This window comes from Acanthochromis polyacanthus, chromosome 13, assembly GCF_021347895.1.
Source record: "Acanthochromis polyacanthus isolate Apoly-LR-REF ecotype Palm Island chromosome 13, KAUST_Apoly_ChrSc, whole genome shotgun sequence".
NCBI lineage: Eukaryota > Metazoa > Chordata > Actinopteri > Pomacentridae > Acanthochromis > Acanthochromis polyacanthus.
In genome coordinates this window covers 26,272,745-26,286,357 of record NC_067125.1, presented here as the reverse complement: position 1 = coordinate 26,286,357, position 13,613 = coordinate 26,272,745, and the positions used below count along the sequence as shown (strand labels likewise).

Below are 13,613 nucleotides of genomic sequence, written 5' to 3'. Positions count from 1 at the left end.
GGGGGGCGGAGGGAGGGGTAGATACAGTTGTGGGTGCTTTGGGTGGGGCTTTATGCATGGTGTGCAGCGGGAGGGTCAAATCTAACCTCTTTTGTCAACAGGATGGTTGTTCATAGCAGCTGTACGGTAGCATTTGTACTCCACTGCACTGTCGTAGTATATAGAACTGTGAAATACAGTGTAGTGGGAACAGCAGTGAAGTAGAGCTCTTTATTATGCAGCAGCAGTAAATATGACAGCATTGCACCACACAGTGTAGTATTCTGTAGGAATGTTCATGATGAATTCAAAACAGTGCATTTTATGTTTAATAGTAAACAGCATCTCCAAAGACATTCATGTAATTTTCCCTAAAATTATAAATTTTGCCGATTGAAATCCTTTTTCCCACACTGATGTCACAAAAAGAAAAGCACAGATGTTCAGGGTAACATTAGTTACTCAACAGAGCAGGTGTTGCCCTGAACATCTGGTGCTTTTTATGCTGTGACCACTCACAGTGAAAGTCCTCTAAAAGCAGACATGAGTCGCACACTGCTGCTGCAAGTAGCCTAACTGTACGACTTTCAGGCTATACGGTAGAACAACCCTAAACTGTTCTGTTGGAAGCAGGGTTTGCATGCCGTGTTACTCAGACCAACTGCTGGTGCTTCCTAGGAAGTGTGTGTGTGAAGTTGTGTGTTCTGCTTTGGGAAGAAGTGTTTGCTGCCACTGAATGTTTGCGCCTCTGGAGGATGTCAAGAGCTGGAATAACAGTCTCCATCACTAATACACATTTCGTTCCGGTGGAAGAGAATGTGTGTGTCTTGAATGGTCCCAAAACAGAACCAAGAATAAGTCGAATTTCTCTTTTATTTTATTGATATTGCTACAGTGTAAACACATTCAGGATACGAAGATGCAGGATGAAATACGTGATTAAAATTAAGTCAACCGGATGATCAAGAGTATGAAATTAACCAGAACAAGACAAAACTGGAGTTCCACATTGGAGTAAAAAGCAGGTGAATCAGGTCGCTTAATTTGGATTTGCAGCAAGCCCAGCTAAGAAAAAAATACGAAAAACGTAAAGTCTGTGTTCTTTACAAACTGTATCTTCCTTATCCAGTTTGTCAGAGTAATTTTTCCTAATAATACGGCCTTGTATTGAGTTTATCTTGAATGCATATGTTTTTATTTACTAGCAAGTCATAGACTCAAGTTTGATGAAATACAAGAAGTATTTGTCAATAAATAGCTAATAAATGTAACAATTCTTATGGTGTATTGCTAATTGAGTTTCTGTAGGTGCTTCCACTTTAAAATATTTGTGCTAAATATCACTGAAGTGGATGGAAATGAAATTATTATAAAGATAAGATAAAAATTTGTTTACGCTGAAGGAAATTCTTGTGCAATATATTCCTCAGAAAAAACTAAATGACATAAGATAATTGTGACTAAAAGTACAGTTCAATGCTGAAACAAAATAAGTAAGCTAAAGCCAGGCTAGATAATAGTAAAAAAAGTAATGCTGGCAATTATAGTTTTAAAGTTTTATCGCACCGTAACGAATTATCGCACCTGAAAAATGAGATGAAAAGGAGATATTACATCTATAATATTAATTAATTATAATAATAATTATAATTATTAATTATAATATTATGTCTAATAATATTACATATTATTAGACATTACATTGACAATATTGTACATTAAAGCAAAAAACAGTGAACATGTAATCAAAATATTACACATGAATTTGAAATTTTGCCAATAATTGAAGTTGAGTTAATCTTTCTCAAACTGGGATGTCGTGTCCATCATCATCTTTAGCTGTAATCGGGTTTATTAGGAGCAGTTAGTGGATCCTAAATAGGCTAGCAGTGTGTTTGTGTGTGTGAGTGAGTGCGGGGGGCAGTGCAGCTCGTGTTGGCAGGGTTACAGCTGTGTCGCTTCTGCTCTGCTCCACAGGAAAAGGAGATGGAGAAACAGAGGCTTCTGTACCAGCAGTCCCGTCTGCACAACCGTGGGGCTGCAGAGATGGTGCTGCAGATGATCAGCGCCTGCAAAGGTAGATCCTCCACCCTCCTCTGCCTGCGCGATTACTCTCGCGTTCAAGTTTTGTTTTGTCTGTGTGGACATTTTATTGTGTGAAATTGTGCTGTTATAGACTGCCCTAATCTTAGCCATAGCTTTTGCCTTATTTGTCATTTCCCATTCCAAGTATTTGGATTTTGGGGTCCAGCCCTAGTTATATTATTTTCTATCTACTCAGCCTGTGCCATTTGGAGGGAAGTTAAATACAGTACATCCTGTCACTGGTAGTTTTCACTGTTCAAACATACAAATGTTACCTTACTACAGGTACTTGTTTCTAAAGCTTTATGTTGTGAAAAACTGAGATTTGGACATTTTTGTTTCTTGTGCTTTAACATGTCATTTTGCAAAGATGTTGCTTATTTTTGCTTTATTTTATTATTTAGAAATAGCAGAATTTGCACATTATTTTACATTTTTGTCTGTCTGATCTCAGTTCTAAAAAGTAAATCGGACATTACAATCAAACAGTTACTCAGTACTTGAGTAGTCTTTTCCAGTGTTCTCGCCAGCGCATTTCAGCGTAACGGCCCGTTACGCTGACGTAACGGGCCGTTACACTGTCAGTTTAAAAGATTACGCTGTCATTAGGGCCGCTATGCTGTTATTTTGTGTTATTTTGACAGATAACGCCATGTGCGTTTGTTTTTATCGACTGGGTGCCTGTCTAGGTTAATTTATTTTACCCACCTCTGCTAATGTCAGTGCAGAGATATTAACCCTCAAGCGACCGAGTGAGGTCATTTATGACCCCAGCCATATAATTATATTTGCCGTTTTTATATCTTTTGTCTGAAAAATGTTTCCTACCATGAATTTGTCAATCTACTTGTCCTACAGCTGCTCATAGTTTTTTGTAGAGATCGGCCAACTGGTGTGACAAGGATAATGGAAACTTGTCTGGGGTCACTTATGACCCCAGAAAGATGTATAGGTTTTTCACTATTGTAGGCCTTAGTTTTATTTATTTATTTTTACCTCTAATTGCTATATTTCAGTGTTTTGCAGTGCACTATAGCTGGCAGACCTACATTTTTAGCCACAGCTGCCCTGGGGCAGACTGACTGGCTGCCAATCCACTCCCACAACCCCTCTGACCACCACCAACATTACACAGCATACACATTCATACACCAGTGTAAGTGGCAGCACAGGAGGTAAGGTGGGTAAAGTGTCTTGGATTGGATGAATGGCTCTGCCACCTGAGCCACAGCCGCCCCTAATCTAAATGCTTCTCTGCATGTTACATTGCACACATACAGACAAGATGTTTGTGTAGATTTAGTTTTTATGTGTTTTTGATTTACTATTGAGGAAATAAAAGGAATAAAGTTTTAAAAGAAGTGGCAGACAAAGCGTGTCTAAATAAGTGTTATTGCGTTCTTACAATGCATCATATTGTTTATATGGTTTTACTTTAGCTCTGAGTCAAAAATGATTAAAATCCATGAATAATAAAAGAAGGTTATTTTAGAATATCCATCTTAAAATGCAGTGGAGTGGAACAGGTAAGAAAGCACAAAAAGAGGCAATAAAGTAGACATATTCCTGTGTAAAATATAGTGGGGTCATAAATGACCCCAGTCGGTCATTTTAGTCGCTAAAATAGCTTGGTCGCTTGAGGGTTAAAAAATTGGAAGGATCGTCTGAGGCTGCATCCTCCGCCAAGGTCGCTGCTACATCTCTGTTTTTATTGTTGTGAAAAACAGAAATCCCTGCCAAATTTGAATGGGTTCTTCATTTGGCAACCTCTCCAGCAACTTTCAAGAAATTCAGTTTAGTGGTTTATGCATAATTCTGCTAATAGACAGACAAACAAACCAGCCTCAGACCTCATCTTAGCAGAGGAATCGATAATGTCAAGTTACAGGGACGTTTAGTTTAAAAAATGCCTTATGATGAACCCAAATAAAATTATATCGCATAATTTTTTTCAGCATCAGTTGGCCAAGTTGCTGTTGCACAAACACTTTATAGCCAAGGATTGATGGACTTTCTGCTTTTAAAGCTCGTTGCAACTTTATGATGATGGCTTCTTTAAATGGTTGTATTGACTCGTGTATGCAAACCAAACGGCTCCTCAGAGACATTAAAGATTATCCAAACTAATCCTAGTTGTTTGTTTTGCGACAAATTTTCTCATCTTTAGTGTCTCTGCTTGTTTCAGGTGAACCAGGAGCCATGGTTTCTTCAACACTCAAACTGGGAATCTCCATCCTCAACGGAGGCAACAGTGACGTGCAGCAGGTAAAGACGCCCTTCACGACTTCTACTGAGATTTACAGCAATTATATTTTCAGTGGTTTTGGCTATTAAGCTTGAAAAAGAAGCTAAACCAAATATTCTTTTTCAGTACAACTGTACATCTGCATCTGACTGAAAGCTTATGTCCGCTTGTGTCATGGCAGTATTGAGCTTTGAACCCTGTAACTTTTAATTTTTTGTCACAAAAAAATGAATTTTGGTTCTTTCATAGATTAGCTTGTAGATGGCTAGCGAAAGTGCTGAGCTGAGGTAAAAATAGCAAAAGAACATTTAAGCAAATATTAGCTTTGCTGATTTCTTTTTCTAGGCTTTGCTGAGCTCCTGAGACTTTGTCACTGTATTGTTTGTGGCTGAGTCTAATGAGTGAATAAAATAGGCCTTATTTAATTTGGCTCAGAGGAGTCGGCAGCTGTAGTCAATTGAAATGAAGAAATTAAGTTAAGAGGCCACAATAATGGACTAACATAGCTTTTTACATCATCAAAACTGACCTTTCCAGTGACTGACTGTATATTTTCGACCCAGCAGATTTTGTTATATTTCTGGAGGACCTATAATAAATCTATGAAAGAACCATTTTTTGTGACAAGACACATTTGTTTATTGATTCTATTATAAAAAGTTAATGGAAACTCAATACTGCTGTGATATACATAGCTTTAAATGTTTACGTAAACTTTTTTCACAGCTATGTGTCTTAACATCTTTAGTAGATTGCTGCTGTTTTTGAAGAAAATTTGTCAAGTTTCTGTCTTATCTGTGTGCAGAGAATGCTGGACTATCTGAAGGATAAAAAGGATGTGGGATTCTTCCTTAGCGTGCAGGCTCTCATGCAGACCTGCAGGTTTGTGACGTTTGTGCCGTCAACTTGCCTTTTATTGTTGAGATTTTAATATGGTTTCGTCAAAAATCTGTTCTATTCTCATTTTAAATCTTTATCGTTTGCAGCGTTTTGGACTTGAACGCTTTTGAGAGACAGAATAAGGCTGAAGGACTTGGGATGGTTTCAGAGGAGGGCACCAGTGAGTTTGATCTACATCTTCCTAAGACACAACACAGTGCACACACGTGTACACCACATAACTTTGTTGTCTTCCCTTTTCTTTGCGTCAACTTGTGATATAGTAATGCAACACTTTTCTAGTTCCAGTGTGTACTCTGTTCTTATGTGTCTCTGTGTTTTTGGATGCCTGGTTGCAGGTACGTTTCCATGTTTGGTATCTTTGAGCGATGACGCACTCGTGTTAGTCACAACACTGACTGTTGATGAATGTTGAACTGTTGATCATCCACTGACAGCCATGAGATTTCTGGACTCACTTCGTCTCTCTTTGTTTTTCTCTTCCCCCTCTACATCTTGTTCACTTTGCCCGTCGTTTCAACCCTTTGCCCCTCATGCCCATGTCCTTCCCACCCGTCAATTTGCGGCTCTCACGGTTCTCAGATAAGAAGCTAGAACGTGGTAAATGAAACTTTGCTGTGATATATTTTCTCTTTCTTTCCCTCCTTTTCTGTCTCTCTGTCTCTTTTAGCTCTCAATCACCTGACTAGACTTTTCCTTGCTGTGAACTAAATATGCATTCATTTCACACCCAAGGAACCAGTGTAATTAACCTTTACAGACGCTCTTCCACTGTTACGTTCTAATGGAAACATGGTGGTGATACACATGCTGCTGTATCGCTGCATTTTTCCCTTTGGAAAGGACTGTAAAGGTTAATTTCCATCCTTGAGTGTTTTATCACAGATCTACTGTAACTCCAACAATCTCAGTCTCGTGACTGATCGCTGGGAAGGAAATGCAGTAACCTCAATAATCCTCTCCCGCTTTTTGTCTCAGATACTGAAGCCTGTGACCTAGAAACTGAAATGAATTGCAGCAGCATTAGGAACCTTTAAAACTCTGTGTTTCTCTGATTTGCATCATTCAAATGTAGCTCGCCACTTCAGTTTAGGGTTGACCCTCACAGTCAGACAAAAGCCGTTGCATAAATCCTCACAGTAACTTCTAATAATTTTCATTTTTTCTCTGGAACATTAGGTCATAATGTTTAACTGCTTGCATACTTGTTGCACACAGCCAAGATGTGATAGTAAACTAAAATTCCAGATTAGCTGCTTTTTTCCACCATTACTATAACCTATTTTAGGTCAGTTTTACATTTAAAATATATTTTGTACATAATTCTGTCTGGGTCATTCCACCTGAATTCACATTTTTAAAAAAAGTTCACGTCTGATTTTCTCATATTTGTCAGGTTTTTTTTCTGTGTATATTTTGAACATGTCACAGTTAATGTTAGTTCAGTTACAAATTCCTAGAGAAGGTTCAAGAACTTTTTTGTCATACACACAGCAGAAACACAGTGGTTACCCTGAGTGATGAAAATCCTATTTTGCGAACTCCCTTCACACAACTGAAACAAATCAAATGAGATAAAACAAAATATGAAATAAGAAATAATAATAATATAATAAAAATAAGCTAAATAAATTCTGTGTGCAAATGTTGGCAATAGAACAACATGGCACCCTCCGTGGCAGATGTGTTTGCAAAGGGATCTAAAGAAGAGTGGGGTCACGTTGATTTTTGCACCATTGCACCAATCTGTGGAGCAGTAAATTGAGGAATAATGCAGTGTTGAGTCCTGAAATTTTGCAGGTTCATTAATTATGCACATGTGGTCTCTAATGGTACAACCCTACTGAAGTAGAATACATACACTAGTTATTGCGGCCAACTTTTAAAGAAAAAAGCAATCGGCCGCAGTGGGCTGAACACAGGAGAAAAAGTTGTTGACGCGCACTCCACATTTCCGTTTTAATTTCTCTAATCTTTATTTCAGTTTCAAATCCATCGCTAACGGTAAAAACATAAAACAACACAATAAAATTGCGGTCAACGAAAGGTTTCGCTCCCGCTGCTCACCCCACACCATGTGCAACAAACGCCACCTGAGGAGACCAGCTGAGTGCCATCATAATCAACACTGATCACACCGAAAGTGACCCGTCCCTCACCTGTCCGTCAATGAGAGGTGCATACACATACCACAGCACTCACATATGGCTCCTACACTAGTTACATGATTGTTCAAATTTAGTGAAAAAATGTCCGTATTTCTGTCTGCACCAGTATTCCACCAACCATAAAACCTTTATTTTTCACCCCAAGAGGCTGAATTTATGGCTTGTGAGAAGCACAGTTGGAGCTTGGTGCCAGTCAGAGGTATACTGTATGAGGAAAAACATGATTGAAATTCTGTTTCTTGCATTTATAGCCCTTATCAGTGCAGTTGTTGAGCAGGTATGGTGGTGAAACCACTCCAATAGCAGTTACACATGTTCACCTCCATCAATATTCACCAATATTAGTAAAAAACAGTCAAATTGAACATGGTCAGACATGGGTTATTTGGTGAAATGAGGCAGAATGATCAATCAGCTTAATGTACCAAGATGCGGTAACTGACAATGAGGGAATAATGAAATCACAATTTTTAAATAGTTTTAAATGAAGTCTTACTTTAGCTGTTGCTGAATCGTGTCCTGTTTTGCATTAATGACCTGGTGACTCACCATGATGACAGCAGTATGGTGTCCGTGATTGTTAGGAAAATAAAAATCCCAGCATCCCTCCGTTGCGGTTTTATGTTCTGTTCATGTGCGGTCGTGATTAAATCTGAGCATGCTTGTGCAATTTTTTGAGTAAGACGTTTATATAAAATATCTGATGGCATGCTTATAGAGTTAATCTAAGTGTGATCTAGTGCAACTACAAAAAGCTATTCAGTTCCTGTAACCTTCTTAATTCACTTTAGTTTCAGCCTTTATTTCCACCCTGACAACAGCTACTGTGCATTTTCCAGCATTCGATATACATTACTGTGTACTGAGTGTTTTTTTTTTTTCCCACCAACATCCGTACTCGTGGCTAACTGGAGTTTGCAGAGTTCAGTAGATCTGTCCTGCATGACAGTGTGACTTGACGTTTCTGTATTTGTGTCAACATCTGTGTCACCAGTGCTTCCTCAGATGTATTTTTATTTGTTCTTCCCTGATTTTGTGTGCCCATTTATCTGTTTCCCATGTCCACTTCAGTGTGATGTGACTGATGTTTGTTCCGATGTCCATCCCAGTTTTTATGTACAAAAGATGTAGACAGCTAGTTTTGTAGAGGGACAGGAGTCACTGCAGAAGCCTCCAGCTGACAAATGGTCGGAGACTCAGAGGTCTTTGTGGTTTTCACTAACATGCTAATGAAAGCAGGAGAATGGTACGAGGTGATGGTACTCACCATTTTACTGTTTTCTCAGTCCATGTGTGTGCACCCCCACATTCATACTGTACACATACAAGTACACTAATGTCCCTCACCGTCATCACACACTACGTGCTTTAGTTTTATGTTGCTGAAAAAAGGATCTTTACTTATCAGTAATGTACTAAATCTAAATTTTGCAGTGTTAAGTGTGTATTTTAGGTGTGCAATATAAATTTGGTTTCCCATTATCACCATTTCACCAGTGCAGATTCTTAATTAACACAGTTAATTTACAAATCTAATCTATATAATCTGCTTAAACCGTTCATTTTAACAAATTATTTGGTTTCAAATTAACTGTATTTTTTTATAAAATAAGAGAAAACTATTGGATTTTTTGACTCCAAATATAGTTTTCCTTGTTTTTGTTGATGTGGATTTTTTTTTGTTTTGTTCTTTAGAAAATGAATCTGTATTGCTGTAGTTTGAGAAAAATGATTCTGTAAAAAGTTTGCCTTTAGTATATTAAAGACAATATTATGAGGAGTTATTTTTCTTGTCTAAATGATGATTATTAGAACTTATGACACTTTACAAATTAACTCATTAAAATAAAGCTTCTTACCAGTATTTTGTATGCTTGTTTCTACTGTATTCAGCTGAATTCAATTTTATTTATATAGCACCAGTTACAGGTCAAATTGTCTCGACACTTTACAGAACAAAGCGTCTTGGACAATTTGACCTGTAATTGGTCAAATTACTATTGTATTATTATATTGCTATTAACTAAATATTCCAAAGCAAAAATAAACAATAAATGCCACTTATAGGAGTAGTAAATTTTAAATTAGATGGATTTTTTTCTTTTAACTAGAACTAAAAATTGTGTTTTTTTCCTTTCAATACCTTGAAAATAACCTTTAACCTTAATACTCCTAATTTGTTGTGCTAAATTTGGTTTTCTACTGTGTATTCTAACAGAATAACACAGCAAAATTGCATTTCTCCTATATTCTTTTTACTGGGACTGTCGAAACCTTCTCTTGCACGGATTAATTTTCATGTCCTCTGCTGCTCTGCCCAGATGAGAAAGTGATGGCAGACGATGAATTTACATGTGACCTCTTCCGCTTCCTGCAGCTTCTTTGTGAGGGCCATAATAACGGTGAGTGAATGAAGAACAGAAGCGTCTCTTTACCAAACGTCAGTCCGGGTTTTAGTGACCTTCCACCAAGGAGAGCGCCGCACTCGCTTACTGTTAAAGGCAGTGAATTGCTATGTCTTGTAGAGAAGTGGCAGCTCAGAATTTGTATAATTAATGTACAAATGCAGTACATTTATCCTGCAAATGCATCATCTTCTGTCTAGGATAGGTAAAATTTGACCTTTTGGGGCATTTTTAGACTTTCAAATGTGATTCAAAGTGCATTTTTTTTCTGTTGTCTGTGCTCAGATTTCCAGAACTACCTGAGAACTCAGACAGGCAGCACCACGACCATCAATGTCATCATCTGCACTGTGGACTACCTGCTGCGACTACAGGTCACTTTCATATGCCTCATTTTATTTAGACTTTGCTTCAAGTCACTCAAATAAAACAAAAAAAGCAAAGATTTTAGATGATTTTTGCTGAAGTTATTTTCACTTACTTTTAGATGGTCAAATAGAAAATTGTCCCAAGATAATTTAATCACCACAATCAGACATTATGCTGCATTTCCCACTTTGGTGTTTTTTTTTTCCCCCTGTATTTTGAGAATTTAACCAACCAGCACACATACATGCATTTGCAAACATTGGTATTTTATTATGCTACAGCAAAAGAAAGCCAGTAGCTGCAGATCAGAAACATGAGATCTCTGCGGAGAGGACAAAACACAAACTAGTGCAGAGAAAAGATGCAAAGTTACTGACAGGCAATGGTGCCATAAATGTGTGGAAAGTGAAAGGGGGAAAAAATAGCCAAAACAGAATATAGATTCTATGTACAGTGTGATACTTGTATGAATTAGTTTGACACGATTTATATACTAAAATTGTACTTACAGTATAGATGGAAAAACTTTTCTCACTTTAATCAAGTCGTTAGTAAGACTGAAGTCTTTCTTTTCCCTCCTTGCCCGCTTTCAGGAGTCAATCAGTGATTTTTACTGGTACTACTCAGGAAAAGACATCATTGATGAGCCTGGTAAAAGGAATTTCTCCAAAGCAATGACTGTGGCCAAACAGGTCTTCAACAGCCTGACAGAGTACATCCAGGTAAGAAGGAATCAAGGTGAGTCATAGCTCCTGGTTGGATTGGCACTTGTGTGAAGGTGGATGAAATCTGCAGGTTTAGCTTAAGCTCTGTCCACATTACAAGTTAAGGACTAAATTACAGAGTGACTGGACATTTGAGATTTGCAACAAAAAGGAAGCAAAAAGATGAGAATTCCCATTTCTTCTTCAAAATGAAACTATAAATGGCACTTCTTCATGCAAAGTATGATGTTAGGATATAGCTACATTTGTCCCAACAGAAAATAACTCCTAATATATGACATACCATTGACTTTAAATTACAAAAAGAAATCTTCTATGGTGACAGCACTGGAATATTTTCTGTGCTTTGTCTTCCAGGGCCCCTGTACCGGTAACCAGCAGTCTCTGGCCCACAGCAGGTTGTGGGACGCTGTTGTCGGCTTCCTGCACGTCTTTGCTCATATGATGATGAAACTTGCTCAGGTAAGAAACGCCCCATTAAATGAATTCATTTTCAACCTTTTTCTAGCTTTATTGTATATTTTTCTGTGCATTTTATGAACATTTTAAGGATAATTTCTATAGAAAATTCACTATTTTCTATTCTAATAAAAAATCTGTATTGTTTGATTTTCCACGTTGATTATACTAATTATATGAACTGTTTCTCTCACGGTTCCTGCAGAGTAAAGTATGTATTTATTTGATTACTATTTTGTTTAATGAGCTGGTTTTAAAATCTTAACTAGCGTTCTCCCCTCCTTCTTTCCTTTGTCAGATTGTTTCTGCCTCTTTACTGAGTCGCTTTAGAAAGGAAAGTGTTCATACTGGATGAAGTTAAAACATGTTTGAGTCCAGTTGAAGATGAGCTTCAATTAGCATCAAACCTAAGTTAAAATAGAATTTACAAGATTGTTTTCCTTTGCTTAGAAGCTTAGAATTAGCTATTTCTCATTTAAGTACAATTACCTTAAAAATACATCATTGTTATTGTCTAATTTGATGTTTAACAGATAAATTAGTATGCATTTATCTGCTGTACTGTTAGATTATGTCACTTTAATTTAATTTCTTACTTGTTGTTTTGTGTTGTCCCTATATGTTTCTTATAAATATTAATCAATATTATAAGCCGGTAAGTTCGCAATTTAGGTTGGCAGAAACAATTTGAAGATAAAACAATTACTTCTCCTCTCTTTTACTTCCATTTTCTCCAACTTTACTGATTCTGTGTAATACATTTAATCTTTCTCTTCGTTTCATACTGACCAGTGCTTAGCGTTTGATCGTGCTTTGGATAAGCGTGCGTTTGCTTTGAATGATACGTGTCAGCAGTCTGTTTGGTCTAACAAGGAGCTGCGGTGCTTCCTGCTAATTTTGTGACAGTTTTGGTTGCCACTGACACTGCTGTTTACAAAGCATTTTTGCATATTTGTGTAATTATATTTTGTCACATGGATCTAATTTTGAATACACTTTGCATCAGAATTAGGTTTAGGTAGTTTTTGTATCAGATAAGAACGAACATCTGTCCACATTTTTCAACAGAATTTCAGAGAACTTGAAAAGGTTTTAGAGAGACTTATAAGAAGGTGGCTCAAAGATTAAAATTCAAAGATATGGTCTGACATGAAATACTCTGGCTTAGACGATGCAAACACGAAGTAAAAATGTTGATGGGTAACATTTTTATTTTCATATGCAACCCTGTTAGATGCACCCTGATCCTGGACAACGAAATGGCGTAAGAATCTGTGTTTTCCCACCAACGCCATCTCATTTACAGGCCCTTCATGCTTCTTTACAGATCTCATGCTTCACATTGTCTAACAAGCAACTTAACAACCTGCATCATCTTCATGTAGCTCTCTGTGGATGCTCTCTGTAGTAACTCATAGTTTGTCTTTGCCTTTCCAAGTATTTATGCAGTGCTTCATTCTTTTTTTGATTTTAGGTTTAGTTTTATCGATTGTTAGGACAGGCAACAAAAAGTCTGTGTAGCTTATAGCTTCAGCCACTTTCTGAAGGTGTTATTCCAGACTGTGATTAAATTATTTCTTCTTCGTGGGGTTTTTTGTTACTCCTTAATGCATTCAAGCATCTGGCTTTGCTTCTGTTCATTTAGCTGTGTTTGGCTGCTTTTGTTCTCAGGATATGAAATTGCGGTTTTGCCGGTAGCTTGTCCCCACACCCTTCTCCTCTAGATCTTCGCCAGCCTGACAGCCACTACAGACTGCAGTCTAAAATATATGTGGTTGCTGTTATCTGCTGGTGCAGGCCTTCAGGACTGCTAAGATCAGCGTTTGCAAATATGGTTATTCTCCCATCCTGCAGTCTCTTTTAACAGATAAAGGGCGATGCTCCCTAGAAGAGCCTTTTTCTCTCCTCCTCTTATTCCTGCCTGTGTTTCTAGTGTCTGTCTTGCCTTCCGTCATATTCAGTGTACTATTTGTGATGTTAAAAATGCATATTCTTCATTTAAAAATGCAAACCCAGGATCATTTTTGGAGTAGAGCACACTCTGAGGTAGCGTCTTTCACTTATGTCTCAAAAGAAGCACAAAATAAACTGTAATATATGTAAATAAAATGAGAAATTTCAGTCAGTACACACATTAAGAAACTTGTTTTCTCTGCTGTGTTTGTATTTCGCTGTGTTTTGGATTTGTTGCAGGACTCGAGTCAGATTGGACTGTTGAAAGAACTGTTGGACCTGCAGAAGGACATGGTAGTGATGCTTCTGTCTCTACTTGAAGGTA

At 37.5% G+C, this 13,613-nt stretch overlaps 1 protein-coding gene across 1 annotated transcript in view; it reads left to right on the top strand.

Moving 5' to 3' along the window:
* Positions 1–13,613, top strand: part of ryr1b (ryanodine receptor 1b (skeletal)) — an 83,285-nt gene that overhangs the window by 60,285 nt on the left and 9,387 nt on the right. The window contains 10 exon segments of the mRNA XM_051958395.1: positions 1,957–2,056; positions 4,250–4,329; positions 5,115–5,191; positions 5,296–5,369; positions 5,792–5,809; positions 9,699–9,779; positions 10,068–10,156; positions 10,745–10,873; positions 11,234–11,338; positions 13,529–13,610. Coding sequence (XP_051814355.1) covers positions 1,957–2,056; positions 4,250–4,329; positions 5,115–5,191; positions 5,296–5,369; positions 5,792–5,809; positions 9,699–9,779; positions 10,068–10,156; positions 10,745–10,873; positions 11,234–11,338; positions 13,529–13,610 — 835 coding nt within the window.